We start from the raw sequence: 22,339 nt of genomic DNA on the forward strand, positions 1-22,339 counted from the left end.
TTGTAAACCAATACAAATAAACAGTCTTTGGCTTAACACTTGCCTCGCCTGCAGCTGTCTTTCTCTGATGTAAAGTTTATAAATACAGTATATATGGCTTTGACCATAAATATTGTAGCACCTGTTTCACATGACAGTATGTGATGTATCCTAGTCATGTCCTTGACAAGCTGCTCCTTGCATGAATATGAGCATGTGGCCCAGGGTAAAGAGTCAAGTCAACACAAGTCTATATTCCTCTCATGTGTATCCAACTGCAGTACATCATCCAAACGAAGTCAGTTTCTTCTCATGATTATTCATATACAGTAAATTTGGAAGGCAGACGAGGGATTAGGTTTCTTGCTATAAACTGATAACTTGGGAACCTTTTAACTGTCAAGAAGATAATGTCTATGTTTCTATCAACAACAACAACTTTTAACGTGTTTAAAATGAGACTCTGCTAGTATGGAGGTGATTTTATTGTTTACAAATATGACAAGCACAATGTCTTCCAGCATAAGAATGATTCATCTATGTCAAATAATAATGAAGTAGAAAATCTAGACCTACATCATATGAATATATAAATTGACATTAAGCTTATACATTTTTTTAATGATTAAAACTATATTGTACAGATAGTTAAACAGTTTGATTTTTATATAAATCATACAAAACAAAATGATCTGATTTGATGGATACTAAATTGTTCATGTCTGTTTATCATCTCACACTTGCTCTATCCATTTTCAGAAACACACTGAGGTCACCAAGTGCCACATTGCCATGATTGCAGATAATGGGTCATATTAAAAAAAACGCATTGCAGGCATTTTATCTCCAACATACAGCCGAATGAGAAGATCAGCTCGAAGCCCAAAATGCCCCTCTTGCATTTCACCCCAGGACTGCATGCATATCCCTAGTTGAAAGGATAAAAATAGTACAATTTGACTACTAGACACATTTTTCCAAAAGGAACCCTAAGCATACGGTGTGCGTTACACCTTGAAGGGCGAGGGTATATAATGTGGGAGCTAGGGGAGTATTGCTTCATCCAGCCCTACACTGAGATACAGCAGCCTCCTCGCCACTAATCCACTAATCCTCCAAAGGTGAGTTCCCTCAACCGGACTGATGCTCTAATTTAGGCTACAGACCACCAATGGTTTTCAGCATCAGCAACATGCAAAGATTTTTTCTTTACTGCCTCCACGGAATACATTCAATAAAAATGAAGAGGGAAACGTTTCTATCTGGAGTGCGTTTGGAATTGGAGTTTAAATAAAGCAAAAAAAATTGGACTTAAAGCGCTTACCTGAGAGATGGAGATGGAGGACTTATGCCATGGTTTTGGCGCACGAGGAATGTCAGTTCGAGGACCACTCTGAATGATACTTACTGTCACTGGCAGACATGTCTTACTCAATGTGTCTTTCTTTACCAATGCTTCTTCTCCATCTAAATTGCCATGGACCTTCATGACAGTGAAAGTCCTATGTGAATCTTTCTGTGTGAATGGTTGAGAGACAGAATAGAAACAGACTCCAGAGCTGGTAGAAATAGATGAAAGAGATGATCTGATAAACAGGTCTAGCAGACCTAAAGGACATGGGTCACAGCATACCACTGTATGGGCTTTGGCCTACTGTAGTTTCTTGCGTTGAGGCACTCTGCCTTTGAGCACAGATGAGCTACGTTTGGAATGTAAACCTGTAGGCTACAGATAACACAGTACTAATGCTATTTATTATCCATTTAAATCCATTAATTCATTAAACAATTAGTAAATTAACGAAAGAACATTTGGGAAAAGGTCAATCTACATAAATATATATATGCCTGAGACAGTTTTCTTGACAATAGATGTGGTTATCAGAGTCAAAAGGTTAGTGGGCCCAAGTATTTTCTGTTGAATATTCATGTTCATGACTTTGAAAATGTCTCTCTCTCTCTTTTTCTCTTCTCTTGCTTTCTCTCTCCCCACTTCTCAGAATCGAAAAAATGGCTTTCAAGGGAATGCTTAAGGACGAGGATATCGCTGCTGCCCTCCAGCATTGCGCAGGTGTGCTATACTTAATTGATTTATGACAATAAATGTCAGTTAAAGTGAAAGGGCCCATGTTGACCATGTTTAATCATCCATGAGCAGGCCAGACAGTGATGTTGAAATTACCACGGTGTTTATCCCTCACAGCTGCTGACTCCTTCAACCACAAGGAGTTCTTCGCCAAGGTTGGCCTGGCTGGCAAGTCTACTGAGGATTTGAAGAAAGCCTTCTACTTTGTTGACCAGGACAAGAGTGGCTTCATTGAGGAGGATGAGCTCAAGTAAGTCTCACACTGATCCAGTTGATTCCGTTGTCAAAAGCTAACTTACGGTATTATACAAGGCAACTTATTCCTGAGGAAGGCAGTTAACCCACTGTTCCCCGGGCGCCGAAGACGTGGATGTCGATTAAGGCAGCCCAATTGATTCAGTTGTCAAAAGCTAACTTACTGTACCGTATAAGGCAACTCATTCTGTTGATTAATTTGCCAAAAGCTAACTTACTATACCGTATAAGGCAACTCATTCTGTTGATTAATTTGCCAAAAGCTAACTTACTGTACATTACAACGCAACACCACCCATGAAACTGAAATTAATGCCAGTGCATATCTTCACTATTCCTTGATCTCCACTCACCAAGTCTCATTTCAATTTGATCGCATAGGGATACTTAAACACACCCTTCAAAGCAAATCCCATTTCATTGGTTGAGTACACATATTTTGCAGATGTTACCTCAGCTGCAGTGAAATGCTTATGTTCTAGCTCCAACAGTGCGATATACCTAACAATACAAAACAATACACACAAAAAACAATAAAAATAAGAAATTAAGAAATATGGGAATGAGCAATGTCAGAGACTGGAATATATATATATATATATGATGGTGCATAGACAGTATATATATATATATATATATATATATATATATATATATATATATATGATGGTGTATAAACAGTATGGACAATATCTGAATATAAAAGGTGTGTTCAGCAGTAGTTATATAGGATGATCCATGACTACAATACAGGGTATACATATAAAGTGGGTAAAACAGTATGTAAACATGATTAAAGTAACCAGTGATTGATGACTATGTACATAGGGCAGCGGTCTCTAAGGTGCTCCTCTCTCTCCAGGCTGTTCCTCCAGACCTTCTCTGCTGGTGCCAGAGCTCTGACAGATAAAGAGACCAAGGTCTTCCTTGCGGCAGGAGATGCTGATGGTGATGGCATGATTGGAGTTGATGGTAATCAAATCACTTTTACACATTTCTATCAAACAAGCAACTATGTACTTGACCCTATCCAGTTGGCCAAGTAACTGTAACAACAAACAATTTTTAGTAACGTGTAACTACCTTTAAATGCCATGACATGAAGGAAATTAGGATTTTATGAGAATCATTTTTTCCCAAGTCCTCATCATGACCTGTCTTGCAATAACTGTTGTTGTTTCTTCCTTGTTTCCACAGAGTTCACCACCTTGGTGAAGGTATAAGTCATCTATTATTGGCTCGGTTTTCATAGAACCACAAGTCTGCTGCTGAGGTTGTCCTGGCTTGCTGCCTGTCAAATACTGCATCTTTTTATATTCATTTTATTTATGAATGTCACCCCACACTCCCAAAGCGTGTTGACTGTTATGTTTTTTAACTGCGTCAGCCGGTGTGCAAAAGTTTACCACCAGACCTTTTGCACTTTTAGAAAATTGAAATAAATTTTCATTTGGATTAACAACGACTTTTGTTTCTAATGGTTTTTCATCTGACATTGAGTGTCACAGTTTAGCAAGTCCTTTGAAGCACTTAAGAAGGAATAAAATGTTAGGTTTATTTAAAATATTGGAGTATACAGGACTGATGCAGCACACACTAGCTACACCGGGATTCCCATCAGCATTCCTCCACAGGGTACTGAGAAGTAACTGTATATAGTGACCTCAGCAATACATCATGTGAACATATCGGTTCACATAAAGTTAAATCAGGATCCACCTACTGGCACTGCATCTAGGAGACATATATATGTTCAGCTCTAGCACACCTATAGCTGGTTCAGAAAGACACAGATACTGCCAGGGCCTCTTGGAGACAGCTCTTCAGAGGGCTGGCCAGCTGGAGGATCTCTTGCATATGTTCAGTTAGAGCCAGCACATTGCAAAGGCCCCCAGCCAGCTCTTGGCTAGTGTTTCAGAACTCCCATGTTACACCGTTTTTGTTAATGAGGCACATTTATGAACAAGTTTCTCTCCCTCAGCTATCAGACTGAGAAAATGTCATACTCGGTGACATAGAATAAGGCCATTTCTATTTATGTCGCGAGGGAGGGAAAAGTGAACAAATTGCACTCTGAACTTTTACTTGCAGATATTTGTTTACATGTAGAATGTACAGTAAATGTATTTAATTATTTGTATATTCTATTGATGACAAGGTGGGATTTAGTCCAAGGACCACCTCTAAGTGGAGTTTGGAATGTCAGAATATCAGAATGTCCCACATCAGCTTGGATTCCTTCCTAATTTCAGCTGATAACGGGTTGTCCATTGTTCTGACACATCCATCTAACAACAACACTCATGTTAAATAATGGCAGGAATAGATAAAAAAAAAACACATAATCTAAGGGAGAAGATTTAAGGGGGAAACGCTTTAATCTTATTTGTGTCAAGATGGATTCCTCTACCTATCTGTGGGTAAAGGTCAGGGGTTGGGGTCAAGCTAAACGACACCTGAGGATCAAGGATGGGGAGAGGAGTGACTGACTGATAAAACGTATTGAATATGCTATTTCTATGTAATTACCATTTTCCCATGTAATTCTAGACCTGTTGATTTATGTACCATAAAATATAAACTGATGAGGTTGCCATCGCTAAATCTATTTAAATGGCCACTACTACTATGGCCAGTACACACACAAAAGTTTGGATAGTCTATACACAACCATAGAAAAAGAATGGCAACCAACTGCATTCCATAGTTTTTCCAGCTGGCCTTCTCAATCAAAAGTAACAAGTGCCACCTCAACAGTGCCACCTGCTGTAGTATGAAACACACACATGCCAAATGGCACCCTATTCTTTCTATAGCGTACTACTTTTTATCAGGGCCCATAGAACTCTGGTCAAAAATAGTGCACTACTAATTAGTGCCATTTGGGATGTAGACACATTAACCGTGTCACACACGTACTGTATGTATACTCGTATGTGGACTTCTGCATCTGAAATGGCACCATCGAGAGCATTGTTAAAATTGAGTGATGTACGGTACAGTAGCCTAGGTATTGCGTAATGGCTCTCCCCAGATCTGAATGTTTGAATGATGATAGAAGTAGACCTATCACCTTTCACTGTTGTCGTAAATAATAGCATAGCCATACTGAGAAACAGCCTGGAGGGGAGTAGGGGACCTGAAAGGGACCAAAATAACACCAGGCAACCTTCAATTAGACAGAGGTGATGACTGACTCAATCTATCCTTTGTGCCAAATACATTCCTACGGGTGTCCCCTCTTCTCTCCCTTGAGCCACTGATTTAAAAAATATGTTTATTTTATTATTATTTTACCTTTACTTTAACAGGGAGTCCCATTGAGACCAATGTCTCTTTCTCAAGGTAGCCTTGCATACACACAATTTACAAAATATAATATAATATAATACTAATATACAAAATTACAAACTTTCTCAGGAAAAAGAGTCACATTCCTCAGCAAAGAGGTCCCCAATTAACATGTTGAACCTCCCAAATGGCACCAGTACATCCAATTGTAGGGAAAGATGTGAAATATAGATTAATAGTTCCATAAATTATTAGGCCCTAATTAGAATTCAATTAATGATTTTTTTTGCCAAATGTGCAAATTGTATATGACAGATAAAAGAACCTATACAATTGTATATGACATTTTGGGCTAGATTTTGAATTATTTTGTTATTATGTTTCTTGAGCTTTTATTTTTATTTTCACCATATATAATTTCAAGCATGCACTTGCTGATTTACTCAGCTCTAAAGAGCTGTTAAGTTATTGAATGCACTTGTTAAAGTTTCAATGCTGTCATTTCCGTCTCAATATCAAACCATTTATGGGTAGCAATTAAGTACCTGTGATTGTTTTCAATTAAAATGGACAAAAATAAAGAAAAATTGCTTCTTAGCTTGGAACAATTTCTCAAGCAGGACTGCTTGGACTGTCTGGGAGTGGTCTGAGTGGGGAGGGGAAAACTGAAAACTAGCTGTTATTGGTAGAGAGGTTTGGAACTCTTTCTTATTAGTCTATTAGCTCATTTGTCACCTGGTGATGTCACCAGGCAGCCCAAAACACCATCCCACTAAAACAGGCTGAAATTTCAGGCGTTCTTTTCAAAAAGCTTTTACACTAAAAGGGCATTATCATAATTTTCACAATTTCATAGTATTAGTCCAACCTTATAGTGTGGCAAAATATTTAAAACACAGAGAACTCACGTTTCTGACAGCACAGGATCGGTGGGTCCCCTGCGGGACGGTTGAGCTAACGTAGGCTAATGCGATTAGCATGAGGTTGTAAGTAACAAGAACATTTCCCAGGACATAGACTTATCTGATACTGGCAGAAAGCTTAAATTATTGTTAATCTAACTGCACTGTCAAATTTACAGTAGCTATTACAGTGAAAGAATACCATGCTATTGTTTGAGGAGAGTGCACAGTTTTGAGGATGAAAAGTTATTAATAAACAAATTAGGCACATTTGGGCAGTCTTGATACAAACATTTTGAACAGAAATGCAACAGTTCATTGATTCAGACTAAAACTTTGTACATACACTGCTACCATCTAGTGGCCAAAATCTAAATTGCACCTGGGCTGGAATAATACATTTCAAAGATGATGGTAACAAAAAAAATATTAAAAATGTTTGTTTTTTTTCTTTGTATTATCTTTTACCAGATCGAATGTGTTATATTCTCCTACATTCCTTTCACATTTCCACAAACCTAAAAGTGTTTCCTTTCAAATGGTACCAAGAAAATGCATATCCTTGCTTCAGGGCCTGAGCTACAGGCAGTTAGATATGTCATTTTAGGCGAACATTTTCAAAAAGGGGCCACCCTTAAGAGGTTTAAATGGTGTTTAGCTTTTTCAATAACAAAACAAAAACGCTTTCAATGTTTTTAAATGATTTAACATGAAGACACATCAGCCCTATTATAATTAGTCTTTCAAGTAATTCAAGTGTTTGTTTTCTTCCGCAGCGTAATACAGCACCTTACATCTATGGCCATAAATCATGGGCTCTACTTTTGTTAGACAGATACATGCACAACAACTCATTCCAGACATTTTGCGCGTGCCAATTACGCATTGAGACGGAGCAACTCAGTCGTAAATTAGGCCTATGAACTGTTAAACTTGATAGCTGTTGATGGATTTTGTAAAACAGACCGTAAAACATAAATAAATGCCCAAATAAGTATTTCACTGTTAGTCTACAACTGTTACGACGCATGTGACAAATACAATTTGATTTGAAATCAAAATATTTTTATATATGTATATATATGAAAGTCGAAGCCAACAAAAGATGCAGAAGCATCTGCGTGTAAAGTCAAGTTTTCAATAACTACAAATCTAATTTACCTAATATTGTCGTCAGTATGGATTTTCACACAATATAAATCTGCATCAGCGGCAAATCTATGTCATCTATACCAGCGTATATTATTAGCCCGATTTAATATTAAGCACTTTTGCAAACAAGTACCATTTAAGCATCTTCATGTATGTAGATATAAATAGAAAGGACACTGACTACTGGACACATTTTCAACCAACTGCTTTGCATGCGGTGTCTATTACATTTTGCCTCATATTTCGGGTGAGTAGGGTATATAAGGTCGAGGGCTTGGGCAGGGGGGCTTACACCAGTTGGCAGAATCATCTTTGCGAATCCACTCAAGCGTTAAAGCCAAACCTGAGGTGAGTCTGTTGCAGAGGGATGAATCTTCGTCTTGTCAGGTCGACAACATCTTGCATGTATCTTCAACCCTTCGGCTTTACTACACCTTGCTATGGAACGGAACATGATGGAAGCATCTCAATTAAAGAAACGCAGGACACGTTTTTTTGCCTTTGGAATAATCAAGGAACCAAATGGAATGACTAGGCTACATCATTGGGATGATATATCACTCACTGCCTGCAAATCCAGGTTTTGGAATAGAGGACTGTCCATCCTGATGCTCTCTGTTGTGTGAACCTATCCAAACCAAAATATCAAAAACTAAGTAAAAGAACTAACATTAACCAAAAGAAGCAAAACTAACCAAAAGATCCAAAACTAACTAAAACTAATAGAAAGAACCAAAACTGAGCAAAATAATCAAAACTAACTCAAACTAACCAAAATAACCAACACTAACCAAAATAACCAACTCTAACTGAAAGATCCAAAACTACCCAAAATAACCAAAAATAACTCAAATAACTAAAACTAAACAAAATAATATAACTTGTTTTTCAGATGTTAATAACAGCACCATAACTATGTTAACTACAACAACTATGTTATTACCATTTATATTATTAGGAAATGCAATGGTTTAATATAGGGTGGTTCAATCTTCCAAATATCCAACTCTGATAAAGGACAGAGACTCAGCATAATGAAATCAGTCTTTGCGGTTGCTGTACAGAAGCAGGTGATGAACAGAAAAACATTTGCTTCGCTGTAACTGATCTTCTCTGCTGTCTCCCCAGCTAACCATGTCCTTCGCCGGTCTTAACGATGCTGATGTTGCTGCAGCCCTTGCTGCTTGCACAGGTAAACCTCTTGTAGATGCCTCAGTTCATTTTCTACTCTCTCTCCCTATTGTAGGATCTCTGTGTTTGTGGGCAAGATTGTATATAGCAGGCTTCTTTCATTTTTGTAGTCGTTGAGGAGAGAGATGAGAGGGATACAGCACAGAAAAGTGTGGAGTGGCTAGACCGGAATATTGAACCGTTGCCTCCAGGAGAGTGTGGTCCAGTCTGGGGGCAGCAGGTCAACCACTAGACTAGCCATGGGCAAGCGGGCACAGCCCTGGCACAGCAGTATTGTTAAGTAGATTTGTAACTGTGAAATCCTCTGACAGCATTTTAATGGATAACTGATCTCCCCACAGCTGCTGACTCCTTCAACCACAAGGCTTTCTTCGCCAAGGTTGGCCTGGCCGGCAAGTCCAACGATGATGTAAAGAAGGCCTTCTACGTCATTGACCAGGACAAGAGTGGCTTCATTGAGGAGGATGAGCTCAAGTAAGGACCCCTCTGAAATTACACTCATCATATAACACCTTTGATCATGTTTCTTAAAATGAATGTTCCCTTTATAGGGCTTTACTGATTGTTAAGTGTGGGGGCAAAAAAAGGACGTCACTTTAAACCTACCCCTCTGTAGGGAACGGGGTTCCTATTTCTGTCTCAGCAAAATAGAGTCCCCTCCCCCAAAATATGAGTAGAGCAGGAAAGCATCAGCATAGTCTGTGGTTACAGTCTTTGCTTATTGCCTGTTTGTTCTGTATCCATCCAGGCTGTTCCTGCAGAACTTCTCTGCCTCTGCCAGAGCTCTGACTGACGCTGAGACCAAGGCTTTCCTGGCTGACGGGGACAAAGATGGTGATGGCATGATTGGAGTTGATGGTGAGGATTATTCCTTTTTGGAATTTGGGAATGTTATTTCAAGTCTTCGCAATCTCAGTTGAAATTGAAAATGAAATGTTGAGTAATAAATTATTGAACCATTCATATTATTAATACAAAAAAATGGTGTGTTCACTTTTGCAGAGTTCGCTGCCATGATCAAGGGATAAATGAAGACCTGACCAACACCTCTTGATCTGAAGGAACAACTTGACCCAAGACATCCCCCTTTTCATCTTAACACTTTTATACACGTGACTGTTACTGTGTCTGAAATGACACCCTTTCCCAGGCATAGTGCAATACCTTTTCCCAGAGCTGATGGGCAAAAGTAGTGCACTATATTGGGAACAGGGGGTCATATCAGACACAGCCTGTGACTGTCTACCCATAGTGCATCTTTCTGTCCACTATGAATGTAAATGTAGCGTGGCTGTGTCTCTCCCCTGTCCTCATTCATTTGAGTTTTGCTTTAGTGTCCAATCAATGATGCACTTTTTGGGAAATGGACGTCAGACGATATATAGAAAAGAATAAACGTTCTTTTTCAATATGGTGTCTCATCTTTTCTTTACAGTTTGCTTTCATGTTCAGTACCACTCCACATGAGAGTATCTATTTAGACTAGAGGGGAATTTTGTCATCACCTGACCCACTTGAATGAACCAGCACAGTTCGGGTCAGTAGGATGGTGCGAAGAGGGTATATTTTTAAGCATCCTCTTACATGATAAATAGCAGCTATTCAAACATATCAACACATAGTAACTAAGATGAGGAGATGAGAGATCAATGGTTGTCCATTGATTTTATTTTGAGAACTGGAACAGTCATGTGTCATATAGTAACTAACATTAAGTGGTTACACCTCCAGCCATGTATATTCCTGAGTCACTAAGACAGAATAGATCTTCCCTGTAACCTAGTGGTTAACCTGGTCAAAGGTTCCTGATAGCCGATAGAGAGCGTCACTCTAGCACAGGTGGGATTGGAAATTCAAATTTTACAGCGGCACCTGTGCACATACCCCACCGTCCTTCGATCCACTGCTGCCATTCATGAGTTTTGGCAAGATACATTTTTTTCCCCCTCCTCTTGTTCATCAGCAATAATTCCATGGCAGTTGTAATCAGTTGCCAGCCTGGCTGACACGACCCAAGTGACCACACAGGAAGAGCTGTGACTTACTCGTCTGGACAGGAGGCTGTTTATTAATGCAATATTCACTCAGAAATTGAGCAAAAGCATTGATTAGTTCTCTCAAATGTATTTTTCTTCTGGTGTGTTTGAGACCTCTTGTTGTTTGGATTTGAAAATCCAACAGTAGTAATGGAAGGGGGCGGCACTCTGGGGTTGGGTGGGGCTGTGCCTGTGGCTGTTTGAGTGTGAAAGTCCAGAGGAGAACCAACCTGTAAAAGCCCCCTTAATTATCAATGTATCGTACTGACAACTGAAGTCAGGAGGACTTTGAGTTAGGTGTCAGCCAGACTAACCAGTTGCAGGAGAAAGATTCAATCCAATGTCCATAAACTAAGCCAATCTCCTCGAGAGGTAAATTCTTACCTAGTCAAAAGTTCCTCATAGCCACTCTACAGGTGGGATTGCAAATGAAATGTCCATAAACGCATGTAAAACATAACTTTCCAGACGCTATATTTGCCCATTTATTACCAGCAAAGATTTTTTTTTAAACCGTCTGCAACAATTTCATACAGACAGATGTAATTACTAGGCTCTCCATACATGTGCCAAAGACGGTGGATTATAAAGATGATGCAAAAAGGACTTTTACCATTGAAAAAAATGGTCACAGTTCTGGTCTATTTCTTCCATGCACTAACCAGAAAAACGGCCTATGGAATGTAACACTTTTTCTATCATCTTTGCCTGTGCCATAGACATAGTTAGAGGATGCAACATTGTGGTCGTGTTCCCCCAGCTCTAACGTTGCATGCATCAACCAATGGTTGTGTGCAACGTCATCGGCTGTGCCATCGGGATTGCTATAACATATGATGTGGTTAGCTGATATGTAAAATACCTATCCAGGTGTTGCAAGATCTGGCATTCGCTGGGCAGTGGAACATGTTCTATATCTGTCCCGTTATGGCGTCTGTGAGAGCATGGGCAGCGCTATTAGGACCATCTCCATTTTGAAACAGTCAATTATCTTTTTCTACTACTTCTATGTTGGTGAACAAACTGAAAGGGTATATACTGCCACCTGGAGGGTGTTTTTGGAACAGTTATAAAGCCAAGGTTGCAGTTATGGAATGTTTGCTCACGAGTGTAATTCATTGGCTGATTTCTCCTGGTGAACTGAATGGCATTATATGATCCTTCTTTAACCCATAAGAAGTCCCACCCAGTTGAGTACTTCAAAATGGTAAAAGTCCTCAATGGTGCTGCCCCTGCTAAAATGGGCTTTTGGGCACTTGAGTCCTCTATCTATCTCTATGGTGTGTGCATCCATACTTATTTGTCACCTGTGTGCCTATAGGGTTCACATGACCAGTGAACAATAACCCGTGCCTTCTAGTGTAGGCCTACAAGGCTAAAGACAGACAAACTATAGACAACACAACACAACAAACACATTAGTAGGCCAAAATTGACACAAAATATTCAAATGAGTCATGGCCAATTATTCACTGTTATATATGCTTATTAAATATCAATAAGGGATGAGTCTGATTTATATTCAATTTCTAAACCCCACATTGATTCCAGTTTGATTCAGGCGCCATGTTGAGGCCTCTGCAGTAGCAGAAAAAAAACACTACGTAGTGTCCAAGTCAGACGATCTGAAGCCAAAGGCACTGTCTGGCATTGAATGAAGCTGTCTTTTTGTGAGTTTCACAAACCTGTTATGCAGTCCAGTTTCCATGACATAGCTGTGCAATTGGTTTTTGGGCTTTACATACGTATTTTCACTTATCATCAGGATTCCCATCATGTAACAAGATCTGTCAATCAAGAGACAAACGGTTGGTAAAAGGTTGGACTGGGTTTGTGGTCGAGTATAATGGAGAGTAATAATTCCCTTGGTCCTCATTATATATGAATCTTCCCTCCACCTTCATTTTCCCCTGACTAAATCAAGTCATGAGAGATACTGCTGCTGCGTCTGATGTTTTGAGAGCCTCCACTGCTATGTTACACATCCCTCACCGCAGCCAAGCTGGTTGTTATAGCGACCAGGTGGAATCACCAGCACAGTGCAGGTTGAGTGAATTTATCTTCACGAGGAAGAATACTGTGTGTGGGCTATTCACCTTTACAGTGAAATTGAACACTGTTTGGTACCCTGAGAGTTTAACAAGGCCACACAGTAAAGAGATGCAGTGCATAGCGCAAACATTTCATACTATTTTATTCAAACCATTTCCTGCATGTTCATAAACTAAAATCACCTTTTGAAATAAGCAAGTCTAAAACAGTAAAATAATGTGTACAGTAGCCTTAAATCACTTGCACTAGGTACTGAGCTTATACACTACTAAATATACACTACATGGATATACACTAAATGGCCATGCACTATGGCTCTGTGCAAGCCAGTCAAGTTCTTCCACACTGATCTCAACAAACAATTTTTGTATGGATCTCGCTTTGTGCATGGGGGCATTGTCATGCTGAAACAGGAAATGGCCTTCCCCAAACTCTTTTTCAACAAAGTTGGCAGCACAGAGTCATCTAGAATGTCATTGTATGCTTCAGCTTTAAGATTTCCCTTCACTGGAACTAAGGGGCCTAGCCCGAACCATGAAAAACTGCCCCAGACCATTATTACTCATCCACCAAACTTTACAGTTGGCACTGTGCATTTGGGCAGCTAGCGTTCTCCTGGCATCTGCCAAACCCAGATTTGTCCGTCGGACTGCCAGATGGTGAAGCGGGATTCACCACTCCAGAGAACGCGTTTCCACTGCTCCAGAGTCCAATGGCGGCTAGCTTTTGTCACGCCCTGGTCTTAGTATTCTGTCTTCTCTTTATTATTTTGGTTAGGCCAGGGTGTGACATGGGTGAATTATGTGTTTGTCTTGTCTAGGGGTTTTGTAGATTGATGGGGTTGTGTTTAGTATAGTAGTCTAGGTAAGTCTATGGTTGCCTAGAGTGGTTCTCAATCAGAGGCAGGTGGTTATCGTTGTCTCTGATTGGGAACCATATTTAGGCAGCCATATTCTTTAGGTCTCTTGTGGGTGATTGTTTCCTGTCTTTGTTGCACCAGATAGGGCTGTTTCGGTTTTTTCACGTTTCTTGTTTTGTATATTGTTCTATTTTCATCTTTCATTAAAAAGATGTATAAAGATAACCACGCTGCATTTTGGTCCGCCTCTCTTTGACCAGAAGAAAACCGTTACAGAATCACCCACCACAACAGGACCAAGCGGCGTGGTGACAAGCAGCAAGAGCAGGAGAAGCAGCCAGCATCACAAGACTCATGGACTTGGGAGGACGAGTTGGACGGAAAAGGACCCTGGGCAGAGCCAGGGGAATATCGCTGCCCCAAAGCAGAGCTGGAGGCAGCGAAAGCAGAGAGGCGGCATTACGAGGAGCAGGAGAGGCAGCGACGTCAGAGCCGCCTGTCAGCATGGAGCCGCCAGAGCCGCCTGTCATTATGGAGCCGCCAGAGCCGCCAGTCAGCATGGAGCCGCCAGAGCCGCCAGTCAGCCAGGATCCGCCAGAGCCGCCAGTCAGCCAGGATCCGCCAGAGCCGCCAGTCAGCCAGGATCCGCCAGAGCTGCCAGAGCCAGGATCCGCCAGAGCCACGCTGCATTTTGGTCCGCCTCTCTTTCACCACAAGAAAACCGTTACAGCTTTACACCACTCCAGCCAATGATTGGCATTGCATATGGTGATTTTAGGCTTGTGTGCGGCAGCTCGGCCATAGAAACCAATTTCATTAATCTCCTGACGAATAGTTATTGTGCTGAAGTTCCCTCCATAGGCAGTTTGGAACTCAGTAGTGAGTGTTGCAACCGAGGACAGACGATTTTTGTGTGTTACTCCTAGAAATTTCCACTACACAATAACAGCACTTAACCGGGGCAGCTCTAGCAGGGAAGAAATTTGAGGAACTGACTTGCTGGAAAGGTGGCATCCTATGACCAGGCCATTCTAATGCCAAAGTTTGTCTATGGAGATTGCATGACTGTTTGCTCGATTTTATACACCTGTCAGCATGGTGTGGCTGAAATAGCTGAATCCACACATTTTTAAGGCGTGTCCACATACTTTTGTATATAGTGTATCAGATAATCTGGCCCCATCTGCTCCCACTTGGTTTTTTGATAGAATAGTAGGGGAATTAATATTTTGGGGCTACTTGGGAAATGCCCATTTTTATCTTCTAATGGATCTGTCAATAAGTGTTTCTATTGATGATTTGTTAATATTATTTATCAATGTTAAATACCTACATAATTTGTTACCAATTAGACTATAGGTCAAATATGTTTATTTACACGTGGTGGTGGGGGGGGGGGGGGGGGGAGAGAGACAGAGAGAGAAGCGTGAAACACTTGTCTGCCTGCTATAGAAAAAGGGCGGTACAGGTTTCAGTATTTACACGCATCAACCAGTCAAGGCAAATATTTAAATAGTAGGTTAACGGTTAATTAGTTAGGCAAGCAATTCGAAAGTGGCCTGGCTGTGAAAATTTGATACACGGACAGGTAACTCAAGCATCGCAGATTTTCTGTGTTTCCAGTCCATATATAAATATTAATCGGCAGTCATCAGTCACCACAAAACCTGGCATATTCTGGTTTGGACACCGGCGCGGGCAAGATCATCAAAGCGGTGAGTAGGATAAAGGACTGATCGAGTTTTTGGTGTGATGTGTGCGTGTGGTTACTTTGCCGACCGAGTGAGTGATGCTCAGGTAGCCTAGTGCGGCTCAGATCATACACGGCAGAGGAAGTTGCAGGTCCATTTACCTGGCTGACACTAAGGTGATTTTTCTCGGGATTTGTGTTTTTAACAGGATTTTTGTTTTAAGGTTTTCCAGAAGTAGCAAATACCTTTCTTAATCCACTTTGTAGTCACAGTTACGCATCTGCTTCCATAAATATTGTTGCGTGTTTATCGATAGTAACATTTTTGCCAGGTAATTTCAAATCGTTTACATCAGACGAATCGTATCGAGCAGCCAGATTACGCTAAAGCAGACAAAACAGGGACATCAACATCAGTCAAATTGACATCAACAGATTATCAGAGCAAGGAGAGGGAAGAGGTTGACAGAGAAAAACAAACTAAAACATTCGGTTTTAGAAATCAAAGTCTCGTAGGGAGAGAGAGGGAATACAGGTAGGTTTGAACGTATTATGTGTTCAATTCAGTGCTGTGTTTGTTGTGGTTACTTGAAATGAATTGATTTGAGAAATATTCAGAAGAATATTCTTAAGAAATTGATGTGTAGCATTGCCTTGCATTGTGTAACATTGCATACATTTTATTTTTTAATTTTATGTTAAGATACATTTCGTAACAAGGCATTATTATTGGCATAGCCTACTGTACATCCTTACGTAATCCAGCTGCTTTTTTTCAATGAATGCAGTCGGAGATTACTGACTGATATTCTCTAAATGAATTGACTGGACCTGACTCTTTGAACAGCCTGTGTGTGTGTGTGTGTGTGTGTGAATAATTTACTCCGTTGTTCCTCTGTCCAATAGGATTAATATGTCACTCACTTCTATCCTTTCCGCGGAGGCTATTGAGAATGCCGTCAAGGAGTGCCAAGGTGGGTCTTACCTCAGGACTGCCTGATAGAGAGAGAGAGCCAGAAGGACAGAGAATGAGAGAAAAACAGAGAGAGGAGAGAGATGGTAGGGTTGTAACAGACTATGATCATGTACTGTAGAGAGTTATTGTTAGGCAGAAGAGAGTGCTTCCTACTCAGTAGTAGGCTGGCAGTCGCCCACAGACTATTGCACTAGAATTTAGCATCCTGAGGATGGGTTTAGTCCATATGCTGTTGTGAAAAGGACTCTTTAAGAAGAGTGTCTGTGTGCCAGCCTGTAAAGAGAGAGACACGCAGGGATAAATCTCCAGTCTGGACTGCACCACGCTATCTTTTAAGCTCATCAGGGAGTCAACCTTGCCTGAACTCTAACCCGGGTGTGTATGCGCGCTGTGTGTGCATGCATTGGTACATTTATGGGTGCATGTGTTCTCCCTCACTCCCTTCAGCCCCAGACTCCTTCAGCTTTAAGAAGTTTTCCCAGCTGTGTGGCCTGACCTCCAAATCTCCCAAAGAAGTCAAAGATGTCTTCCAGATCCTTGACGAGGACAACAGTGGCTTCATCGAGGAGTCAGAGCTCAAGTATGACATTTGGAGTAATCCTTTAGATAGAGGGACACTTTCCTGTGCTTCCTGTAATGATAATACATGGGCGTTTTACTGACACCTTTATTCAAAGTGACTTACCGTTAACACATAAATTCATTTGGCTATATGTGGCCCCCTGGTGGGTTTCAAAGCTACAACCGTTCCAATTATCAGATGCTTTTACCCATAGCAACTCACAGTACAGTGAGCACATACCATACATTTTTATGAAGATTACTTGATCCCTGTGGGAATTGAACCCATGACCTTGGCTTTGTCAGCGGCACTCTCTTACCAGCGAATCCACACAGGACCACCAGCTGTGCTGGCGGCTGCCTGGTGAGCCATCAAAACCACAGAGAGCATTTCAAAATGTATGCTGAGTGACAGGAGACTTAATAATATTTAATACAATGACCTATTTTTGTTGCAAGCGCAACAAATGTCAATGAGATCAAATTCTACAATTTCACTCCCCTGTCATTTTAATGGAAGGCTACCATTAAGCCTTAGTATAATCCATGGGTAAAAAAACAATAATTATTATATATTTGCATTATATAATGCACTGTCTACATTATATAAATGTGCCAGCCAGCTAACCTTAGGACACCAACTGTGTGACCCAAGTGCATTTGAGTTCTTGGATGGATGCAGTATAGCAGAGTTTTCACTCAATCCACTTTCCCTCACCTCCTATGAGAATGCATATAGAGACTGTGCAGCAAAAAAAAAATACTATATTGTTACAAAGCTGTCAAGAGACCAGGCTGAGCATTGTGCCAGAGAGTAGATCATTTGAAGTTTCGGCTATAAAGCCTAGCTATATTACTTTCAATCCTTGTTAAACTGGAAGCAAATAACCTTTATGCCTAAAAGGGCTGTGCTGGAACACAAGTTGTGTGTGTGTGTGTGTGTGTGTGTGTGTGTGTGTGTGTGTGACACATGGTACAGTATGTGGTATGTGTAAGGCTCACATAATGCTTGTATATATGTGTGTATTATGATTGTGTGTACTCTGTTTGTGTGTGTGTGTACTTCCCTAGGTTCTTCCTGCAACGGTTTGTCCCTGGGGCGCGGACGCTGACGGACGCTGAGTGCAAAGGCTTCCTGACTGCAGCTGATGATGACAACGATGGCAAAATCGGAGTAGAAGGTGAGTGGCTTTCTGCAATCACCTGCAGGCTGGGGTATTATCATGAGCCAATTGGTAAGGCTGTTAGTATTTCCTTGTAGGGATTTTGATGAGCAGGAGACCAAGACTCTCTGAGATCCACTATACATTTTGGGAGTCTCTTGGTTTTGACGGTTTTCCAAGAGAAAAGATAAAGAAGGCTCAAATTTGAATCAAATAGTTTAAAGTTCTTTCCTGACTATTGCAAATCCTGTTCTTGTGTGGAAGACTACTATTGAATCGAAGCCAACATTCACAAACTTGGCATTGGCCATGACTAGGTCTTTCTTCATATGTATGGCAATGTATGGCTATGTGTATTTTGTAATGTGAGATTAACGTTATGCTCTTTAGAGTTGTAATCCGCCCTGACCACTGTCAACTCAGATGTATGGCTTTTAGTAAGGGCCCTGAGTTGGCAGAAGAGAGTATGGATAGAGGATGAGCGGTAGAGACACTAGATGTTTCAGGTCAAGAGGAAGGCATTGGGACAGCCCTTGTAGAGTATACTGTATATAGAGTAGTGTTTGTGCACTCGTGTGTCTATATTCCCGTATGTTTTGTGCTAGGTTTTGAGGGTGACAAAAACAAATTTTGGAGCTTATACAGATGCTCTTAATGGCAATTCTAGTTGGCCTCATTGGCAAGTAGAGATCCAAAAGTCACAGCCTCCAGTAGACCTAGGTTAAAATATTATTAGAAACCTTTCATATACTGTTAGCGTTTGATTGAGCCTACATGGGAGTTCCAGATGGTCGAAGTTTGCACTTTTGGGTTGATCCCAATACCCTAGACAAGCTCAATCAAACACAGCTAAAGCAATCAAAAGATTTCAAATACTATTTGAACCCTGGTCTGGGCCTCCAGATGCTATATTAATGGCTGCCAGCCAGATTTGAGCAATATCTAGGGCTGCATAGACTGGCTGGGCTGGGATTGCATAACCGGATGAAGGAATCAGACAGCGTCTAAACATTATTACAATCTCTGGTTACAAACCAACTCTTTGGTTCACGGTAATTTTGTCAGCTTTTTGGCACTTCCCTCTGAAGGAATAACAACAACAACAAAAAAACGTTTTACAAGTGTTTGTATTATGTAAGGTTTGAATTCTAGGTTGTTCTGCTTAATCCCACATATTTTTGACAAGGGAGCAAATTAATTCTGTGAAAACACTCATGTATGCACCTGATGGTATGCATAAGATGATTACAAGGTTGGTTTGCGAATGAGCTACAAACTGATTTACATTAACATTTTTGGTCATATTGCATATTGTAATCCAATCATGTAAATTGCGTAGATTATGCTTTCAAACCAGACAAAACACAGCAACCAAAAAACGAATGGTGAATTCTCATTAAAGAACCCATACTGTTACATATGTAGGCCAAAGAGGGTTTAGTTATAGACTGTCTGTTCAAGTGATTTAGATAATGAGCAACATTTCCAAAAGGCTGTTTTGATGTCGCTCATCTCTGAATGTTCATATTCTTATCCATATTTGGAACTCATCTCAGAATCTTTCTCTCCTGCCACAGAATTCCTGATCATGGTCCAGTCCTGATAGTTCCATGGGAGCCGGGAGAGCAGCAGGTGTTCATTCTCCTCTCCTTCCTCCAGCCTCAGCCTCCAACTTCCAGACTGCAGTCAACTTCCTCAAGCCTACAGCAGCCTCCATTCCCAGGAATATGTTTTTCTTTGTCCTTGTGCTTGAATTTTGCCCTTAAATTGTTTTGTTTTTCTTTCAGAGCCCCTCTCTTATTCATCCATGAAACCATTTTTACTTGCCCTTTGATTACGTTCTAGGAGGTTGTATAGCTGCGTCGCCCCATATTTCCTTCCAATGCACACTACATTGTCGATCAAAAAGATGAATAAACACATTGTAACTTATTGTGGCGAATTTCATTTTTCTTTCAAACACAACTGCTGAACATTTGCATCTGTTAAATTCCTGTATTGTAACCATACAACAGATGCCATGTAAGGAAGTGCTATATGTTACAATTAACTGAATGTGCACATAACCCTTGAGAGAGTGCGTAATTAAATGTAGAATTTCTGCTAATCCTGACTGGAAATCAATTTCATGCACTATTACTTTGTTACTTAGTGTTACCTAAATGTTAACAGACATGGAGAGCTGCTATGTTAGTTGTAACATTGTGTAACACCGTTCTGTCCATCCGAATCACATTATGAATACCCTACAGCTTGTATGACCCAGCGGTCTGTCTTAGCTGTGTAAAGCTCACATCATGTTTTCAATGGTTAGCATCATCGCTAGCTCAGGTTGGTTTCCCAGCAACATCCCACCTATACATAGAGCTACTTCACGTGAAACGAAAAACAAGATACCATTGAGGTGCCCATTCAGACAACTGGGTCGAAGGAGAAAGTGAAAACCTTGTCTGCTGTTTCTGGCAATTAAGTGTAAAGGGAGTTGTTCTGTTTAATTTCCCTCAGTGTTTAGAGTAAGTATCTAGTAAAAGTGAGACGGTGACCTTACCAGTCTGTCTCTAGCTATATTGGGTAACACCTTGTGTCGGCTACACCACATTAGGTGTGTGTGTGTGTGTGTGTATGTTTTTGGGACAGCTGTCATAAAGGGCTAATGATCAACACTGAGCATAAAATTATTCCATTGAATTTACAAGATTGTTTTTATATATTCCTTTAAATATTTAATGATTAGGTTATTCTTGTATTAATAGTTTACTGAAAATAACCTTGTTTATTCTTCAGTTTCATCAGAACAATAGAAACCTTATTTTGTGATTGATAGAACATTAAATAATTCATAAAGGGACCTTGCTCATTGTTTGTCCAGGAATAGGTCTGGAATAACAGTGTTAAAGGGGCAATCTGCAGTTGCTTCATCCAGTTTTGGACTTCTGAATTAATTAAATGTACCCATTGATTCTTGAAGAATATAACTTATACAATAAATGCCCCATGAGCTTAGTTCAACTGTCATACCCCATCAGAATCCAAAATATAAGCCTGTTTCCCTGGAATGTTTGTAAACAAAGTAAACATAAACAAAATTGGAAACTAAACAATACATTTGATTATACATCATGGCTGATCATTCCTTGCATCCATCCCAATGTTTATGAATTTCAGTGTAGTTACACTTCTCCAGCCCTATTCCTCAGCTTTTTACCGAAACAGGGGTGGGGAGGACACGTTATTGTCTCAACTCCTGATTGACGCTTTAAAGAATTAAAGCAAATTGAGGTGACACAAAGGGAGGTGACAGAGTTTAAGGTTACAGTATCCAGGGCCTCTCAATTTCTCATTGGAAAGACTACCCCTCAGGTTTCTGTTGAATTAATTAAACTTAAAGTGATGAGAGAAAAATGAGACAGAGCCAGTTCCAAAAGAATTAGGAATTAGAATACTAGAATGGACAGACAGAGCTAGTTCCATAGAATTAGGAATTAGAATACTAGAATGGACATGAACCTTCTTATGATGGTCTAAAGATCAGCCAATTGTTCAGGGAGTTGGTCAACCATGGTTTGCCAGTGCTGTGATAACATATTGTGAGAAAATAAAGAATTTGAAGAATTTATCTGCACTGTTTTAGAGGAATGATTCCATTACTTTTTCAAATGAACTGCCAATATGCCAGTATTTCATCCAAACAATTCAGTCAATCCACAACCATATACGGGCTGAAATCTGTTGATTATAGGATTTAGACAAGTTGTTAATGGAACAAGTACTGAAATTGTATAATAGCACTCACAGCTTTTGAAGAAAACAAATGTAGACATTTATGATCAGTATACGTTTGTTTCAGTTTCGTTGCACTGTTCCGACCAGGAAAATAAAGTTCTGAACCAGTTTGAATATAACAAAGTAACATTTTGCACTGCATCGCAGCGCTAGCTGTGTCAATCAGAGACTCTGGGTTCGCGCCCAGGCTCTGTCGCAGCCGGCCGCGACCGGGAAGTCCGTGGGGCGATGCACAATTGGCCTAGCATCGTCCGGGTTAGGGAGGGTTTGGCCGGTAGGGATATCCTTGTCTCATTGCGCACCAGCGACTCCTGTGGCGGGCCGGGCGCAGTGCACGCTAACCAAGGTCGCCAGGTGCACAGT

General features: G+C 40.5%; 4 protein-coding genes across 5 annotated transcripts in view; all 4 read left to right on the plus strand.

Annotated features, from left to right (window-relative positions):
- The window catches only part of LOC139375652 (parvalbumin, thymic-like), a 2,145-nt gene extending 2,122 nt beyond the window's left edge, over positions 1 to 23 (plus strand). Inside the window, exon 4 of the mRNA XM_071117455.1 lies at positions 1 to 23. This exon is cut by the window's left edge and continues 201 nt beyond it. The gene's annotated coding sequence lies outside the window, so the exon portion shown is untranslated.
- Positions 24 to 967: 944 nt separating this feature from the next.
- On the plus strand, positions 968 to 3,785 carry LOC139376742 (parvalbumin-2-like). Its single transcript, XM_071119637.1, has 5 exons — positions 968 to 1,100; positions 1,980 to 2,050; positions 2,183 to 2,315; positions 3,183 to 3,292; positions 3,518 to 3,785. Exons 2-5 carry the CDS (start codon positions 1,990 to 1,992, stop codon positions 3,541 to 3,543), a joined length of 330 nt encoding a protein of 109 aa, XP_070975738.1. The 5' UTR covers positions 968 to 1,100; positions 1,980 to 1,989; the 3' UTR covers positions 3,544 to 3,785.
- A 4,108-nt stretch (positions 3,786 to 7,893) lies between these two features.
- On the plus strand, positions 7,894 to 10,265 carry LOC139376743 (parvalbumin beta 2). The gene is made up of 5 exons (XM_071119638.1): positions 7,894 to 8,013; positions 8,794 to 8,857; positions 9,198 to 9,330; positions 9,605 to 9,714; positions 9,859 to 10,265. Exons 2-5 carry the CDS (start codon positions 8,800 to 8,802, stop codon positions 9,882 to 9,884), a joined length of 327 nt encoding a protein of 108 aa, XP_070975739.1. The 5' UTR covers positions 7,894 to 8,013; positions 8,794 to 8,799; the 3' UTR covers positions 9,885 to 10,265.
- A 5,044-nt stretch (positions 10,266 to 15,309) lies between these two features.
- Positions 15,310 to 20,125, plus strand: LOC139375653 (parvalbumin 9). Of its 2 annotated transcripts, none has more exons than XM_071117457.1 (5): positions 15,310 to 15,518; positions 16,400 to 16,467; positions 16,917 to 17,049; positions 18,102 to 18,211; positions 19,771 to 20,125. In XM_071117457.1, the coding sequence occupies exons 2-5, from the start codon at positions 16,407 to 16,409 to the stop codon at positions 19,794 to 19,796; spliced, it is 330 nt and encodes a 109-aa protein (XP_070973558.1). In that variant the 5' UTR covers positions 15,310 to 15,518; positions 16,400 to 16,406; the 3' UTR covers positions 19,797 to 20,125. The 2 variants fall into 2 exon arrangements, with proteins under 2 accessions (XP_070973558.1, XP_070973557.1); XM_071117456.1 differs by lacking the exon at positions 15,310 to 15,518 and adding an exon at positions 15,574 to 16,028.
- The last annotated feature ends 2,214 nt before the right edge of the window (positions 20,126 to 22,339 follow it).

This window comes from Oncorhynchus clarkii, chromosome 20, assembly GCF_045791955.1.
Source record: "Oncorhynchus clarkii lewisi isolate Uvic-CL-2024 chromosome 20, UVic_Ocla_1.0, whole genome shotgun sequence".
Classification (NCBI taxonomy): domain Eukaryota; kingdom Metazoa; phylum Chordata; class Actinopteri; order Salmoniformes; family Salmonidae; genus Oncorhynchus; species Oncorhynchus clarkii.